The sequence below is a fragment of the Oncorhynchus kisutch genome, linkage group LG17 (genome assembly GCF_002021735.2).
Source record: "Oncorhynchus kisutch isolate 150728-3 linkage group LG17, Okis_V2, whole genome shotgun sequence".
Lineage (NCBI taxonomy): Eukaryota > Metazoa > Chordata > Actinopteri > Salmoniformes > Salmonidae > Oncorhynchus > Oncorhynchus kisutch.
The window spans coordinates 54078671-54097885 of record NC_034190.2 but is presented as its reverse complement, the minus strand read 5'-3'; the positions used below and the strand labels follow the sequence as shown (position 1 = coordinate 54097885).

Here is a 19215-nt window from a genome sequence, read left to right as displayed (position 1 = left end):
TAATCAGCCAATTTTTGTTGTTGTTGTTGTAATAATGACAATTACAACAATACTGAATTAACACTTATTTTAACTTAATATAATACATTGATAAAATCAATTTAGCCTCAAATAAATAATGAAACATGTTCAATTTGGTTTAAATAATGCACAAACAAAGTGTTGGAGAAGAAAGTAAAAGTGCAATATGTGCCATGTAAGAAAGCTCACATTTAAGTTCCTTGCTCAGAACATGAGAACATATGAAAGCATATGAAGTTTTAGGTTGTAGTTATTATAGGAATTATAGGACTATTTCTCTCTATACCATTTGTATTTCATTAACCTTTGACTATTGGATGATCTTATAGGCACTTTAGTATTGCCAGTGTAACAGTATAGCTTCAATCCCTCTCCTCGCTCCTACCTGGGCTCGAACCAGGAACACATCAACAACAGCCACCTTGGAAGCAGCGTTACCCATGCAGAGCAAGGGGAACAACTACTCCAGGTCTCAGAGCGAGTGACGTTTGAAATGCTATTAGCGCACACCCCGCTAACTAGCTAGCCATTTCACATCGCTTACACCAGCCTAATCTCGGGAGTTAATAGGCTTGAAGTCATAAACAGTGCAATGCTTGAAGCACAGCGACGAGCTGCTGGCAAAACGCACTAAAGTGCTGATTGAATGAATGCTTACGAGCCTGCTGGTGTCTACCACCGCTCAGTCAGACTGCTCTATCAAATCATAGACTTAATTATAACATAATAACACACAGAAATACGAGCCTTAGGTCATTAATATGTTTGAATCCAGAAACTATCATCTCGAAAACAAGACGTTTATTCTTTCAGTGAAATACGGAACCATTCCGTATTTTATCTAACGGGTGGCATCCATAAGTCTAAATATTCCTGTTACATTGCACAACCTTCAATGTTATGTCATAATTACGTACAATTCTGGCAAATTAGGTGGCCCAAACTGTTGCATATACACTGACTCTGCGTGCAATGAACGCAAGACAAGTGACACAATTTCACCTGGTTAATATTGCCTGCTAACCTGGATTTCTTTTAGCTAAATATGCAGGTTTAAAAATATATACTTCTGTGTATTGATTTTAAGAAAGGCATTGATGTTTATGGTACACATTGGAGCAACGACAGTGGTTAGAGCGTTGGACTATTTAACTGTAAGGTTGCAAGATTGAATCCCCGAGCTGACAAGGTAAAAATCTGTCGTTCTGCCCCTGAACAAGGCAGTTAACCCACCGTTCCTAGGCCGTCATTGAAAATAAGAATGTGTTCTTAACTGACTTGCCTAGTTAAATAAAGATTAAATAACGTTGTAAAAAATAGATAATCAATCTACCTGACAGGTGTGACATATCAAGAAGCTGATTAAACAGCATGATCATTACACAGGTGCACCTTGTGCTGGGGATAATAAAAAGCCACTTTAAAATGTGCAGTTTTGTTACACAACACAATTCCACAGATGTCTCAAGTTTTGACGGAGCGTACAATTGGCATGCTGACTGCAGGAATGTCTACCAGAGCTGTTGCCAGGGAATTGAATGTGGGGGGGGGGGGGCTGCTGAGGAGTATTTCTGTCTGTAATAAAACTATTTTGCACTGAAAACCCATTCTGATTGGCTGGGCCTGGCTCCCCAGTGAGTGGGCCTGACTGCCAAGTGGGTGGGTCTATACTCCAAGGCCCACGCACGGCTGCACCAGTCATGTGAAATCCATAGATTAGGGCCTAATGAATTAATTTCAATTGACTGGTTTTCTTTACATGAATTGTAGCTCAGTAAAATCTTTGAAATTGTTGCATGTTGCGTTTATATATTTGTTCAGTATAGTTCCAATTATGAAGGGGCCTTAACGAGTGCAATAATAGTTCTACATAACTACGAATAAGTAGTACATAGAGTGGACAGTCGTAAAATCTTCCATTACCAATCTGATTGGGAATGGGTCGACTTTGTGCCATATGATGTGTATGATAGGTCAAGAGACACCTGAGAAGCATAGCCTACTGCTGTTCATTTGGACATTTCTATTGTGGATAATAGCTTCATGTATTTCAAACTTCAGCTATGATAGGGATATCAGGGTTCACCTAGCTGTCTGTTGTCCAGAGATCCAACCCCATCACTGTCAGGAGTTAATCTGCCCACTATCTTGACATGCTACAACACCTCCATACACTGACTGTTCGTGGTGGTTTCGCAAGGGCAAGGCAATATTCACCATATTCTTATCGGCAGACTCAGTAGCCTCGGTTTTTCGGATGACTGCCTTGCCTGGTTCACCAATTACTTTGCAGACAGAGTTCAGTGTGTCAAATCGGAGGGCATGCTGTCCGGTCCTCTGGCAGTCTCTATGGGGGTGCCACAGGGTTCAATTCTCGGGCCGACTCTTTTCTCTGTGTATATCAATGATGTTGCTCTTGCTGCGGGCGATTCCCTGATCCACCTCTACGCAGACGACACCATTCTATATACTTTCGGCCCGTCTTTGGACACTGTGCTATCTAACCTCCAAACAAGCTTCAATGCCATACAACACTCCTTCCGTGGCCTCCAACTGCTCTTAAACGCTAGTAAAACCAAATGCATGCTTTTCAACCGGTCGCTGCCTGCACCTGCATGCCCGACTAGCATCACCACCCTGGATGGTTCCGACCTAGAATATGTGGACGTCTATAAGTACCTAGGTGTCTGGCTAGACTGCAAACTCTCCTTCCAGACTCATATCAAACATCTCCAATCGAAAATCAAATCAAGAGTCGGCTTTCTATTCCGCAACAAAGCCTCCTTCACTCAAGCCGCCAAGCTTACCCTAGTAAAACTGACTATCCTACCGATCCTCGACTTCGGCGATGTCATCTACAAAATGGCTTCCAACACTCTACTCAGCAAACTGGATGCAGTCTATCACAGTGCCATCCGTTTTGTCACTAAAGCACCTTATACTACCCACCACTGCGACTTGTATGCTCTAGTCGGCTGGCCCTCGCTACATATTCGTCGCCAGACCCACTGGCTCCAGGTCATCTACAAGTCTATGCTAGGTAAAGCTCCGCCTTATCTCAGCTCACTGGTCACGATGGCAACTCCCATCCGTAGCACGCGCTCCAGCAGGTGTATCTCACTGATCATCCCTAAAGCCAACACCTCATTTGGCCGCCTTTCGTTCCAGTACTCTGCTGCCTGTGACTGGAACGAATTGCAAAAATCGCTGAAGTTGGAGACTTTTATCTCCCTCACCAACTTCAAACATCAGCTATCTAAGCAGCTAACCGATCGCTGCAGCTGTACATAGTCTATTGGTAAATAGCCCACCCTTTTCACCTACCTCATCCCCGTACTGTTTTTATTTATTTACTTTTCTGCTCTTCTGCACACCAATATCTCTACCTGTACATGACCATCTGATCTTTTATCACTCCAGTGTTAATCTGCAAAATTGTAATTATTTGCCTACCTCCTCATGCCTTTTGCACACATTGTATATAGACCCCCCCTTCGTTTTCTACTGTGTTATTGACTTGTTAATTGTTTACTCCATGTGTAACTCTTTGTTGTATGCTCACACTGCTATGCTTTATCTTGGCCAGGTCGCAGTTGCAAATGAGAACTTGTTCTCAACTAGCCTACCTGGTTAAATAAAGGTGAAATAAAAAAAATAAAAAAAATAAAAAAATAAATAAAAAGGGCAAGGCAAGCTTGAGCGGGCCGATATTTCTGGGCATGTCAAAACGCCCCAGCCGTCAGCATTAACAATTACTCTGGCCAAGGAATCAGGAACAAATCAACTCAGCGGTCAATCCCTGCCAGTCTACGCGTGTTCCCTTTGACCCACATATTTTCCCGGCTCTCCTTTCTCCGCGCACAGATCAATACTCGGCGGCGCATCACACCTCTGCTCATTGAGGCTGTATGGGAGCCTTGTCAGACAGTCTGACGAGTGCAGACAGGCGGAATGTCAAAATGCACCCAATTTGTTTCTCCTGGTTGCCGCTTCCCGTCGAGCTCTGCGTGTGTACGGCGAGATGCTTACGCAAGCATCTGCTGACTCCACAAAAGTACAGAGGAGAGGCATACTTTCCGGGGGAGAGAAGTACAGAGTGCAGGTTTGGGTTTAGATGCGTCTGTATACTTTTGGAGGGCAACAAACCTTGCCCTGATGATGTCAAGGCAAAAAAACACGAGACTAGAGCTAGCCTGCACTTTTGCTTCTCGTCGAGGGCTAGGAATGACAGGCCAATCTCGTTTCTCACAGAGCAAAATGCCAATCCGTGAGAGAGAGGAGCGTTTACAGTCCTGGTACCTTTGATATCTTGATATGAGCCCATCCTCAGCCCTACCTCCCCCCAAAAAAGATTAGGTAGATTTTTTGATTTAATTAAGATAAGCGACTAGTCATAATGAATTCTGCCTCTCTTTCTGAGTGAGGCGTACTGTAAAGAACATAGGGAAAGCGTCGACTGAATAAATTACAGCCAGTTTGGATGAATGTAGCTGTGCCATCATCTTATCATCTACCATGGTACCATTACATCATAACAGTACATGACCCATGCATTATTGCAGCAGGGTCATGATGTCATATCTACGGGAGAAAGCAATTAGCTAACTCATTGGAAAGAAAAAACAGACATGGGGGTGGGATGGGATCCGTTATTTTTGCTGTGTAGAGTTTGTTGTGTAGAGTTTGTGGAGAGTGTGGGGGGGTAGAGTCTTTGAAAGCTGCTGCAGAGAAAGTTTTGGCACATCTTTTAAGAGGAAGAAGTGTTCTGGGAAGTGTGTAAGTAAGCCCACAAGCACTTTCCCGTTCGTCGCAGAAACCCTCCCAGTCCTAGATCAAATCACTTTTCAATTCAAACATCTATTATGTCTGCTGGTACGGAGTATCCTCCGGGGGACACTTTCTGTGACAAACGCCAGATTGAAGGATTCACAGCCGGTGTATTCATTACAGCCAGGAGAGGAGGTGTGGGAGACAGCTAGCTACCACGGAGACAAACCCGACTGGAGGTAGCTCAGGTTTCCCATTAGGATCCTTGTTTTTGTCTTCGTGGCCCAATTTAGCCCAGATTTAACCATGTCTGTTCACCTACGGCTGTGAGTAAAGCTCTCTCACTCACCTGTTAGTTATCACTTAACTTGAGAGTACAATTGACTCTACTTAAATCTGACTGACAGGAGTGTCAAAACGAATTCCAGGACTGAACCAACTGGTTCTCTACCTGTTGGAGTCACACTGGCTCCTCGGGATTGATACACACACTATCACATAGAAAAGGACAATTCCACGTTAACAGAACGATGCTTGGACTCCGAAAGTTTAACAAACCATGCAACTCTATGCACAAGGCCAAAGTTTAACAATTTCCACATAACATTTTACAAAAACACATTTACTTGAAGAATAGTTCAGATGCTAAATTTGGTACAGTAACACAATAACGGCACAAACGGTCATGCGGTTACCAAACTTTGCATCTGCACTGTTCTTCCAGTTAAGATCAATACCATATAATAGCCATTATAGCAATCGGACTGTGAAAGAGGAAACTTACATTATGCTTAATGTGTAAATATTGCAATGACCAGAGGCAGAGAACCAGGGAAGTGTGTGTGTATACAATATGCAAATTGCTCTCATCATTAACATTAAACTGACAACCTTGGCTAGCAAAAGGCCGCTGGCTCAATGCAATAGAACTGACCCCTCACCAAAGTCCAACCCGTGTGGTTCTGCCTTGAACAACGGACTGAGACTTTGCTCTCTTGTTGCTGGGCAAAATGCTGTCACAACGGTCTTATTATTGTCTGGAGATGACAGGCAATAATGACTGTGGACTGAGTGCAGAGACTGGCACTTTAAGCCGCAGCAGAGAGACTAATTAGAGGGTGCTTTGTGACTTTGTCACTTTTCGGCTGGTGATTAGCACTCATTTATTGGGTGGAATCTGCCGTCTAATTGTAGGTGGTGCACGCCACAAATACTGTGCAAGTGCTCTCGACTCGTGCTGCAAAGACAGCAGATCATCAGTGTCTCCCTATAGGCTTTCTAGATCTGCTCACCCCCCCCCCCCCCCCCCCGCCCCCCCAAAAAAAACACTTCTCTCCATCTCTTCTCGCTAACAAGAATAAATCATCTGCCCAAAAACAAGTTCAGAGACTAAGAGGATATTTTAAAAGTCTGCAGATTCTTTAGTATATCTCTCTGATTTTGGTTAATTAAGTATGTGGAAGTGTGTCCTTGGAACTGAGGACAAGTTCAGTAGAATAGCCCTCCTTTGTAGAACAGATTTGACTAATGGAGGCGCTGTATAAGAGCCTTGGTAGGCTACCACCATGTCCCCACGGCACAACATTCAGCTAGTCGTAGGAGAGGGGCTAGTGTATTTGGGCCATCTCTAATTGGCCCACTAATCTCACCAGCAACTAAATGATCCGCAGAAACGTTGTCCCTCAGGGCTAACTGGAGACTGCAGATGTCTACTGCTGCTCTTCTATGTTTGGATCAAAAAAACAATCCTGTTCTGCTGACTGAGAGCCTACAGGACTATTGGAAATGTAATTATGGGCCAGCAGCAGAGCCTTTTAAACGCTTGACTAGTGCAGAAACAAACGTCCTTCAGACCAGCCAAAACTTGAATACGTGGGAAATGGGCGCCCCTGCGATCGATAAAAGCCACCATTTTTGGAGGGAAAATGGAGAGATGTACTGTATTGCTTCGCTGACTGCACTCAGTTTCTCACCGGCACGTACTTGACTTGGCTCGGTGACACTATTTATTTCAACAACAACAACAACAAAAACGGAGAATCTCCACTCGTCGCGAGCGCAAATCATTTATTGAAGCAATCTCATGTCATTAAAAAGTAAACAAATATCTGCGGCGGATCGTGATGCCGTGTGATTGGACCTTTGGAGCACCTCACTTTGATTAAAGGAGTTGAAAAATAAAACCAGAGATGTCTCTCTCCTCTCCCCAGGTGTTAAGGTGAGGGTGAAGTTGAGAAATGCTCCAATCAAGCTCAATTGCTCGGCAGGTACAGACCACGGACACCCATTTCGCATTGACAAAAGCCATTGTCGTGACTCGGCGAGGCCATCATATTCATCGTCTAAAGCCACTCTAAATGGACACATTTGAACACAACAGCGCCCTTTCTCAAAAACAGCTTTTGCAAATGTGCTGACCTATGAAGAGAGTGATTGAGCAATTATCGGACAGAGTCGTTGAGCCCCCAGAGGTGCCTTTTGTTCACAGCTTCAGTAGATAGGGGCTCAGATCATTATCAGCATTCTGCCTGTTGTTTTTCTTACAACCTTTGGCTTGGTAGCCCCCCCCCCCCACACTGTGAGGATAAGGCTATGCCTCCTAGCGATACCAGGAGTACACCTCAACTGTCTGTCTGTCTGTCAGAAATCTGGGGGCTACCAAACAGTGCTTCATGTGTTTGCTGCCATCATAAATATTCATGACCAGAAACCAGCTGTTTCCTTCCAATTAAAGAGTGTAGAGATCCGCCATTTGCCAATAAATTGTTGCTGTTTAATTAATGACTCTCGTCGCTCGCCCGCCAAACAACTGAAACAATAGCCCTGCACAGAGTACAGAGATTGCCATCTGTGGAATTAGGCCCGGAAAGCATGGTGGATAACAAGGCTGGGCATAGTGGAAAAACTGGAGCCTCCGTGTATCCTTGGCCTACATCTAGGGGGTGTGAGGAGTGACGTTTTGAATGGGGAAGGAGGGAAGATTACTAGTATTACTGAATCATGAGGCTGGAGATGCAGTAGTCCGGTAGAAGCTACTGCACAGCTGTGACTGGGCTTAAAGGAGATGAGAACAATCAAGTCATCATCAATGGCCATATGGGGGAAAGGTGGAGGTGGTGATGCAAACTAAAAGCATCAGGACTCAGAGGTGAAGAATACAGAGAGCAGCTCTGAGGTAATTATTTGTAGGGGAGCCAAAACTATGTAGTCAATCGGTAAAGGTAGGGTAGAGTGAGAATTGTCAGAGGACTTACCATCAGGAGGCTGGGCCGGCGTGAAGTGAACAGGTTTGTCTGGAGGAGATAAAAGAGAGAGAGTTAGAAATGGGTTTTTAGTTAAGGCGAGATTCAAGGACTTTCCCATGGGGTGAACCCCAGTAATTGAGTTGCTCCAGCAAAAAGCAGAGAAGAAGATTCTCCTCTGGCTTGGGTATATCAAACAGGCTCTAATAGAGTATCTGAGGGATGGAGAGGCTCAATAGAGCCAGCTCATCAGAATTAATAGATTTTCATGATAGACGTTCAATTGTTGATGGATATTTACAATTTTAATGGTCCATTCAATTCGCAAACCACACCTGACACCTATGAAAACATCCGATAATTGGTATTTTGTGAAAAACATACTCAGGTTTTGTTTCATTATTATCTTAGTTACCACTTTCATGGACTTTTTTTTATACCTCAAATAAGCCTAATCGAATGAAATTTCCCTTGAAGAGGACTACACAGCAAAATTAACTGATCCCATCCCACCTCCATGTCTGGTTTTTCTTTCCAATGACTTAACTAATTGCCTTCACCCATAGATATGACATCATGACCCTGCTGCAGTAATGCATGGGTTATGTACTGTTATGATGTAATGGTACCATGGTAGATGATACGATGATGGCACAACTACATTACATCTATCACTGGTGTCCTATAGGAACATACAAAGAGGGCATTTCTAGAGCACAGACATGCATACGCATACATACATACACCTCTAACGAAGGGTAAATTTAATGGGGGTTTGGGCACGATGCGGCACTGTTATAGAAAATAATGAGCTTCACTTTACACACAATGACTGGAACAGCAACAAAGTGGTCTACTTTAAACCGATGCGTGAAGCATCACCAACCACTGTAAGTAGATAAGCATGTGCTTGAATCTGTCAGTGCCGTAAATGCTCTTACATCACCTGACCATAGCAAAGCATCTAAGACCCCCAGTGTTCAGTGACAGCGACCTTTACCATCTGCACTCCAACTCGCCTTTCCAAACCACTGAGCAGCCCGTGCTCGCGTCAGGCCAGCCCGCCGCACCTTTCTCCTGTGTAGGCTTGCATACCCGGTATAATGAGTAAGATAAAATCACATCACATCAATTACCCAGCTAACACATTTTCCGCCGGAGCTTCTCGCCTTCCCGGCCGTCCTCGCTCGGAGGCGTGAGGCGTCTCCGGCATCGCTCGCTACCTGACGACGGCATCACAGTTAACGGTTGCCAGTGCAGAGTTTAAATTTAGGCTCACTTACAATTGCTTGTCAACAGCTGGGCTTGAGGGAGCCAGAGAGAGAGGATGGGGGGAGAGGCAAGAGGGAGGGAGGGACGCTGTGTTTGCAATGGTGAATAATGAAGTGTCTGTTGAACTGGTTTCCGAGGCAATCATGACAGTAACAGATTTCAATCCCGGGGACTTCAAAAACAACATGGCACAACAATAGCACAGACACACACACACATGTAGATAAACATGTACACACACACACACACACACACACACACACACACATCTGCTCTCCTTTCCTAAAACGCAAACACACGCAGTATTTGCCATATGGTGTCTTGGAGCACATGACAGCAAATCAACAGAATCTCCTAAATGTTTACCAAATGTAAATGTCTCCATCTCGGTCATATTGAGAGGAGGAGATAAGGTCTCTACCACCATATCTTCCTTTCCCATCGCCGTCTGCTGTCCCTATACAACACAAACCTTTGTATGTGTACGCATGTGATTGAAGCATCCAGAACTGATTCCCGCTAGATCTATTATGTGCGTGTTTGATGTGCATGTTTGTGTATTAGGGTGTGTTGGGGTTTGTCTATGTGCATCAGTGTGTGGTGTGTATGTGTGTGTGCATGTTTCTCCTCTCTAGTAGGTAAATTACTCCCCCACAGAGTTCCAGGAACCAGGCCACAGTGTGAAGAGGACAAGCTGTGTGGCCACGCTTCGCTCTGACCTGAGGTCTGTGTCCTCCCCTTTCTCTCGCTCCAGCTCCTCTCCAAACCAGTTTTCCGTCCACACAGCAAGAGCTTTCCATGTTAATGGCGCTCCGTTCACTTCTCCCTCTCCAGTCTCTCGCTCTCTTTCTCTCTCTAGCTTGTGAGGTGGAGATGGAGTGCTCTCACTGAGTTTGTATTTAAATCTAATGGAATATGTCTGGATTAAATTGATTCAGTAACACGGAGGGGTTATGAATGAACTTCACTTTGGAACGCCCCCGTCGATGAGACAGAGAGAGAAAATAGAGAGGGAGAGAGAGATAGAGGGGAGGGGGGGGCATTTTCAGAATTCTAAAGTGGTGCATTTTGGTTATTTTATTCAAGATCTAATGCAGTGGCATCCTTAGCCCCCGGGACGTGTCTCGTACGTGATTGAAAATCCTCAGGCTGATAATAGCTTCGTGGCGGGCTAGCATGGCTCGGAATGAAGCCTTAAACAGACGGCAGACAGACAGACAGGCAGAGGCACAGAGAGGCATACAGACAGATTAAAAGGGACATTCACAGGGATGCTTTGATGCCCGTATTCTATTTAAAGTGTATATTGTCATTTCCACGCAGAGTTCACAGCTTGATACGATACGATATCATCACCATACTTAGGTGCCGATATGATATGTATTGAGATTCTCAAGATTCTATATGTATTGCGATTCGATACTGCGATTTTATTGCAATTCAATGTTCCAAACATACTGCTCACTATTGGTCTGCTGCAGAGGGATGAGAGAGACCCATAAGAGAGAGACCCATAAGAGAGAGACCCATAAGAGAGAGACCCATAAGCACTTTAATTTCCATCAGTCATGGAAATAAAAGTGCTGAAAACATGTTGGCTCACCCTTTAAAAAGAAGATGGAGAACAAGCTATAAAAGGAGTTTTGGTGCACGTGCAACCGACTAGAGATATAGTGTCAAAAATATGATCCTAATATGTAACTTTATAGATTTTTCCGCCATTACTCCTATTTAGTCTCCGTAATGCTAATTCACGTGGGTGCAATGATGATTATACTCCGGACAGTTTTAAACACCTTCAAAGTGAGAAAAAAAATGGAGTGTTGATTAGGCTTGAACCTTCCGCACAGGCAACTCATCTGACACGGGACTCCAGTGCTGAGAAATACGTGACACTGAATAAAGCAGTGCTATCGAACACATACTGATGTTCCTGTGGTGCCACACCTATGTGGGTGTCAGGACAGAATCGGAACTCCAGTGATACTGGCGTGTTCCTATTCCCATCGCAAAGAACCAATTGACATTCATTGATTATAAAGCTTTGGACTACTGAAAACTGTGTCATTCAGGCAAGACATAAACCAGTTATGTACAACTCTGAAGTGAGAGACAGATAGTCCCCAATGTACAACTTACAGACAATACGTCCCCCCCAAAACACACTTATGAAATGGCAAGTCGCTGCGTCGAGCTCGCTCTCCAAAAGGTCACTCTCGTGTTGCCTAATGGTAATGTTGCTGCTCATCTACCAGCGAGCCACCAGGCGAAGCACAGACAGAAGCTTATGCACCATCGTGGCATTTTCTATTCAGGCCGATAACCGCTCAAAGTGGGGACACTTTCCATGCCAAGAGCTTTTTCTATCGTCCAAAGGCATTTAATCTGGCTACTTTATCCCACAGTTCAAAGGAAATGCCAAGGCTTTGGGGGAGATAAAGGACTCAAAAGAAGGAAGCTGGGACTGTGCGTCGAGGGAAAGCTGACTTTTAACGTCTGAGATATCCCTCCACTTCATCCAGCCCCAGCCTTTCAGACAGCTCCGCCAGAGGTCAAGTGGACCAGTCTTTCATATCTTTTCTCAGCAGAGTAAAAGACCTGAGAGACTGTAAGGTGTTTAATAGTCTATGTAAACTAAGCGAAATCCTACCGACCCATAACTTTTCTCATACCAAAAGCCATGCATACTCTTCCGCACCCCCCCACCCCAAGTATACATACACATCTGGCAAACAAATGCACTCACATATAAAGCCTTGATACTCCTGACCATGACACACAAACACACATGGCTAGAGGGTGACAGAGGGAGTACGTTGTATATGGGGTGCGTGCATATGTGTGTGGTAGTACGATTGGTGGACGTACAGTTGTTGAGGAAGAGCAGCACGGCGAAGCCCAGCGTGGAGGTGGCCAGCAGGATGAGACATATGTTACAGGGGATCATAAAGTAGCGCACCACCAGGGACACCTTGTGTTGGTACATCCGGTCCCGCTCCGGGGGCGGCGTGGGGTAATGGCAGCTGGTCATGCTCCACTTCCAGAGTCCGTACGCCCGGTGGGAAGGTACGGGTAACGGAGTGGGAGAAGATGAAACCAAAGAACCAAGGAATAAAAATGACACCAGAAACGAGGGAGGAGAGAATGATAGACTGGTTGGTAATGGTTGGTAGATTCAGCCCGGAATCCAGCTGTGTTCCGCCGTGGGGAGGGAGTCGCAGCTGCTTTCAGAAAGATGCGTCGAGGAGCTTTCAATGGTTTCCAGGCAACTCATTTTGGACAGTAATAACATCCATTGGTGGGAAGAGGACAGAAGGGTGTGGGCCTGTACTGCTATAGGCCACCAGCTGTCCACGCTACCTCCATTTTAATACAAGTACTGGAAAGGGGATGACAACAGATTTGTGTGTACGTATGTGGAGTGAGTATATGTACAATATGAAAGTGTAAATGTGTGTGTGGGTATGTGTCTCTGTTTGTGTGTGTGTGTGTGCACGTGCTAGATCAAAAGGTGCCAAAGTTCCACAGTAACTCAACAGTAATTACAGTAAGAAGCCTCCTTGATCTCTTTGCAGCACTGGTCCACTGTTGCAAAACACACTGGTCTCCTTATTGCCCCAGGAGCCCTCACAACACAAGCCAGGTTCCACCACACTACCACAGCATTCGTCAAGAGTAGCTGCTGGTGATTTGGCGGGGGAGCATCTTTCTCCAGCCTCCTGTGGCTGATAAACTGGGAGCTTGGGGCTAGAGCTCCGGCAGCTTTGGCGCTCTGAAGACATTCATTAGCCTCCTTTTCTTTTCCTTACAAAACGCTCCAAGGAAAACAACAACAACCGGCTCTTTGTTTTCACTTGGCTGCCCGCCTGCTTATTGTTCCTTATAGCTCTAGTCAGGACCGAAATAAAGGCAACAGCAACACGGCAATGCGACTGTCTTCTCCGAGCACGGAGCACGAAGCTTCCCCCGTCGCTGCGCACTTGTATCTAGCGTTAGCGTATTTAGCAGGGGGGCTAGTAAGCAGCTGGCCACCACTCGATTAACCATATGCTCTTAGGAGCGTGAAGGGGATTATTTTTTTCACCACCCACTTCCTCGGTTCAAAACACTGTGGCCCCCTTCCCCCTCGCCACTCGCATGTGGGGGCCACCCTTGGAGTCTGGAGAAAACAGGTCAGAAGAAGTAGAGAGGGGTGGAAAGTTGGAGAGGGGAACAATTTACGCCCCCGGCTCTGTACCTCAACATGAGTTGTCCTCCCCTCAGCTCTGTTCCGCCTGAGTCCGGCTATACAGAGAAGCGACAAACCTCAGCCCGACACACAGACTAAAGAAAACCCACAAAAGAAATGGAGAGAGGAGGGAAGAAAGAGGGGAGAAGTCTGTGCCAGAAATGAACAACAAGCCCTGAAGACTTTTTATCTTTCTTTCCTCGTGTTGTCCACCCCTGATGGCATATTCATCCAAAAACAAATCGCATGGGGGGTCTTGTTACCGCCCTCTGTCCGAGAGTGTCAAGTTGGTTTTCTCCTTTTCAAAAAAGCAGTCGCTTATTCACCCCTTCTTCATTGAGTGTAGAAGCTGCTCAGTTGCTCATTTCACTCTCTCTCTGGCTCAGTCTCCCTCTTTTTTTCTCCTTTTTCACAAGACTCCACTCCTTCTGTCTGTTCCTGCTCCAGAGGCTACTCCCGGTTGCTTGTCCTGGGCTTGGCTGCGGATGATCTCCTTCGAGTTGCTCCTCCGAGGGACAGGCCCATTCACTGGCAGCCAAAACAACAACTTGGAGCTTTGCGTATTCACGGAGTATTCACAGCGCACACAATCCCCAGGCAGCAGGTAGTCCACTGTGTTAATTCACTCTGCTGCTCAGCCAGCCAAGCCCTAGTCAACGAGAGAGGGAGAGAGAGAGAGAGAGAGAGAGAGAGAGAGGGAGGTAGAGAGAGAGTAGCCAGCCAGCGAGCTGCAGATAGAGACAGCCAGAGCAGAGCAGGAGAGCGATAGAGTGAGAGAGGACAGAGGAAGAACAGGCGAGCGGTGGCGCCTGACACTTCGTCCACCTCTTGCGTTTTACAACAGCGGCTGAGCGTGTTGTCTCCCGAGCACCGTCACTCTCCAGAGCAGCACTTCTCCCTGCCTGCCTCAACCCCAAGGAAAAGACAGCGCAGACAGGAGAGGAGAGGGGGAATGAGAGAGAGGAGCTGTCTCTAACAAAGAGGGGAGGGGGAGCAAGAGGGGGAGGGGGGAAGACAAGGGAAAATAAAAGCTTTTGGGAATACTTGGGTCATGTTGGGGTGGGAGGCAGCAACAGTGCAAGAAAAAACAAAAAAACAAAAGAGGGATTGGTCTCTTAAAAATGTCACCCACATCCTCGTTAAATCTGAATCAGGAAGAAAACGACCCATTAAGGTCAGAATCTATCCTAAGGTTTTTAACACACAGTGTTAAAAGTGAAAGCAGAAAAATAAACCATGGGGGAATACAATCATGTACATTTAGGTCAATCAAATATTGCCCAATTTGCAAACGCTAATTTGGCCAATACACTTCCAATCTACTGGCAACATGCTTCTGTAAAACCTCATTCTATATGCTACACATGAATAAGCCCATATTCAATTAAAATCATATTCAAACAGGGGATTTTTGTTTTCCACGCTCACTTTCATGACACCGTGCCACATGTGTGTCCCCCCTTCCCCCCGTGTCAAATAAGAGAAGAATAACTCAAATAAATATATTTATATTCAGCAGGGCTGGCGACTGATCTGAGGAGAACAAATATGCACCTAATCCATAGCATGTAATTTTATGCGCTTTTTAAAAAGAAATATATTTTTTCTGTTCGATACTTATAATGAGGTCAAAATTGGGGGCGGTCACAGCTTGTTTTAAAACCCACCATACATAGGTATCTACTCACTCAACACAATGACAAGTGATCATCCGAGCAGGGCAGATGCAAGGCGGTATATATCATCACAAGTTTTTATGTTCTTCTACTGTCCATCTCGCTGTCTCTTTCCCCCCACCCTCTGCCCCACATGAACGCACACACACACACACACGACGACACATTAAAGAACACACACACGGTGATGCATAAAGAATACACACACGGTGATGCATAAAGAATACACACACGACGACACATTAAAGAATACACACACGACGACACATTAAAGAATACACACACGACGACACATTAAAGAATACACACACGACGACACATTAAAGAATACACACACGACGACACATTAAAGAATACACACACGACGACACATTAAAGAATACACACACGACGACACATTAAAGAATACACACACGACGACACATTAAAGAATACACACACGACGACACATTAAAGAATACACACACGACGACACATTAAAGAATACACACACGACGACACATTAAAGAATACACACACGGTGATGCATAAAGAATACACACACGGCGACACATTAAAGAATACACACACGACGACACATTAAAGAATACACACACGACGACACATTAAAGAATACACACACGGTGATGCATAAAGTAGTTTCATTTATACAGAAGACGCACGAGGAAACAATCCCATTGTGTCTTTCAGACACACCTACAAACATACACTAACCCTTCACATCTCTCAAACACACACAGAAAATACACATCTCTTTCAGTCTCTCTCTGACACACACACTCATACACGTACGTACACACACACGCACATACACACACACACACACACAGGATGGGGATCTGCTCTGGTTAACCATCGCAAGTCATTCATCTCTTTGGACACGGTCTTGTCCCTGTCTTGTTTGGCCCCGCGGGGACCCCTTGCTCTGTAGTCTGGAGGTAAACTCCCAGAGAACACAAGGTCACCCAGGTCTCAGTCACCCTGGAGGGGGCAGGCAGTGTTCAACCACCAGCTGCAGCCTGCATCCCAGGGCTCAGCTATGCCCTCACAGAACAACATGATACCCTAGCCAGGTAGGCTACTCCAGCCCAGACGTCTGCTTAAGCCTGTCTCTCAGGACATGGTACGCAAAAGCAACAAACTCATTATCTTCCTACAGTGACCTAAAGTACCTAAACAGAATCCATTCAATAGAGGGCGCCACCGAGCTGCTGCTCTTCTGATCCACTCACTGTAGTGCCAACATGACCCAAATAGAATCCTCTGTTCACATCAAAGCTCATCTCTGATCCATTTTTAATGCGCTGATATCGCGAAAGGTTAACATCTCTCTCAGAGTGCTTTGAAATGCCAATTTCCATAAAGCAGCCAAAAGAGTTGGACTGACTCCCTCTTTAACATGATGACGGTCCAACCAAAAGGAGTTAGCATGCAGTTTGTGTTATGTCTCTGTACTCTCGGTGGGTTGCACCGTTTGCATGGGTGACTGGTGACAAAAAGAATGTGGGATCAGATGTGAGAGCAGTCGAGCACACGTCCTGGTCGTCCAGACGACCAACGTCTCGAGCTAATTGATCAAAGGCCGTATGAAAAAGCTGTACGCCAAACTGAATAACAACTTAGATTATGGTAAAATGGGGGTTAGGGACATTTGTGTTCAATGTTTTAGTGTGCAGTGTACAGTTGTGACACGTAGACAGGGTGTCTGCAATGTGACATGAATTGAAGATGAGAAATAAGTTGTCCATAATAACCCAAAAGGAAGCAGGGAAGAGGAAAGTGGAGTGATGAGACATGTTTGAGCTAAATTGAGATAAAAATTGCCATGTGAATCCAGCCGTGCTGTCAAACCCATGGAGAGACGCCCAGACGTTCTGCCCTATACAGTTCCACTAGCAGGTGGGCCAATTGTCTTGCTTCAGGATTACCTCCAATCACCATAAATTACAGCGTTCTGGTTTCCAGCAGATTCCCAGACTTCCCAGTCAACAGGGTGTCCAAGCTGCCGTCCACAAATCCGGATAGAGGAAGAGATTGGATATTGATAGGGAATGGGGTGCAGGGGGGGGCAAGCCAGAGCCAGGGGCCCTTGCAGCTGTGCATGTCTAATGTCATTATCCTTCATTGGGTTTAGGAGTGGCAGAGAAATAGAGAACAAAACAGACAGATCAGTTCTGAAGACAGGATGGTGTTGTTACGCTTGGGGCTAGTGATCAACTGTGTGATCTAAGTGGGAGCGTGGATGTACCAATGTTCCAAAGCAGGGTGGTCTCTTCTTAACAACATGACTCACGCCATGACACACACACAGGACAGTGAGTGACGTCATCGTTCCTTCAGTTGAGCTCAACGAGTGTGATCTCAGCCCACTCCCATTGCAGAAGAAACTGGCGCTGATCCGGGATAAACTTTGCTTTTGTTTAACAGCCATTCTTGTCTCATTTACCAGCTGTTTACCGTTGACCCTGTCTCAGAATGCAGTGAAAAGCTGATCCTGGATAATTTCATTGTTATGACGTTATTGTATTGCTGGCTGGATTGTTGCTATGGGTTGTTATTCAGTCTTCTGCTGTCTGTAACTGATCCTAGTTCAGTTACTACTCCTCACCACCAGCACAGGCCTCCAGTCATTACCTCCCTCCCCCTCTCTTCTTCCAATAGCCCCATCTCCTCATGTCTCAGCAGACCGCACAAGTAAGATTTTTTTACATTTATTTAACCATTATTTAACTAGGCAAGTCAGTTAAGAACAAATTATTATTTACAATGATGGCCTAGTGGGTTAACTGCCTTGTTCAGGGGCACAATGACAGATTCTTACCTTGTCAGTTCGGAGAGTTGATCTAGCAACCTTTCGGTTACTGGCCCAACACTCTAACCACAAGGCTACCTACCGCCCAGAATAGCTGGGCACGGCTGAGATCTCCCACGCCATTGTGGCAGTAACCTGAAGACTGATCCAGGGCCAGTACTGAGCCCCCTAGGCATCCCCGCCACTACTGCCACACTACTCTGCTAATGGAGAGGAACTAACCAGCAGCAGCCACTCATTCATTAGCCCTCTGCTTCCTCAACCACCTCCCCCTCCCTCTTCATCAGTGCTAACAACAATAATGATCTGAGCATTTAATACCCTCCATGCTCTGTCGACTCAAACTGTTTATTCATTTTTTATCCCCAGCACTTTTCCCTTAATGGCCCTTAAAGAAATTATTCCAATGGTTGTGCAATGAGAGAGAAAGAAAAAAGGGAGAGGAGTAACAGAGGAAAGAACTGCGGGAGCTTTTCTGCTAGCGCCAAGCTAGTTGGAGACTGATGCTCTTCCATGTGGCGGACATGTGGAGTGTGATCCAGCGTGGCACTGGAGGATGGGGTGGTGTGTGTCAGGGTACAGTGAGTGTCGGTGATCCACGGAGAGAGCAGTTGTTGTTGGCTCAGACAGCCCTGACAATGGGTAGGTACAGTGATGTAGCTGGGTGCTGATTCAGGTGTCAGTCTCTGGCCCAGGCAGCGATCTGTCAACCAGGGCCACATTAGGGTGAAGTTACACAGTCTGCACCAAGGGTGCACTGCACAATTCCTCCAGTCCCATAGTCCTGCTGGCTAATCGCTATCGTTAGTCACCTGGTACTTCCTTGATCAATGATTGTCATTGATTGGCTGGTGACTGCATGCACCTGGTTTCCCAGGGAGAAGGCAAATGAAAACCAGCAGGAGCTGGTGGATCGTAGCTAGGCACCCCTGGTCTATGTCATGGATACTGATTTAAAGTGCATGATGTTCAAGTCATCAGATAGACATAAGTCGATGTTGTGTTGTAATGTTAATGAGCGGTGTGAACCACAGTGGTTCACCTGACAGGTTCCTCCCTGACAATGACCTCTGTGGTCAGAGTACTATGGGATAGATTGAGGGGGTACACCAAGGGTCAAGGGTCAGGGAGAGAGGTCATGGAATGCAGAGGGGCGTGCAACAGCGTCGAGTAGCAGCGCTGCAAGCGATAAATGAA

The 19215-nt window shown here is 45.7% G+C and overlaps 1 protein-coding gene across 11 annotated transcripts in view; it reads right to left on the bottom strand.

Annotated features, from left to right (window-relative positions):
- Positions 1-19215, bottom strand: part of LOC109907909 (agrin) — a 271660-nt gene that overhangs the window by 140592 nt on the left and 111853 nt on the right. For 8 of the 11 annotated variants that reach the window (XM_031794088.1, XM_031794091.1, XM_031794082.1 and 5 more), the window contains one exon: positions 8043-8081. In XM_031794088.1, the coding sequence (XP_031649948.1) occupies positions 8043-8081 (39 nt within the window). Of the gene's footprint in view, positions 1-8042; positions 8082-12170; positions 14435-19215 lie in introns of those variants that run through there. The other 3 variants (XM_031794087.1, XM_031794092.1, XM_031794090.1) reach the window with 3 other exon arrangements.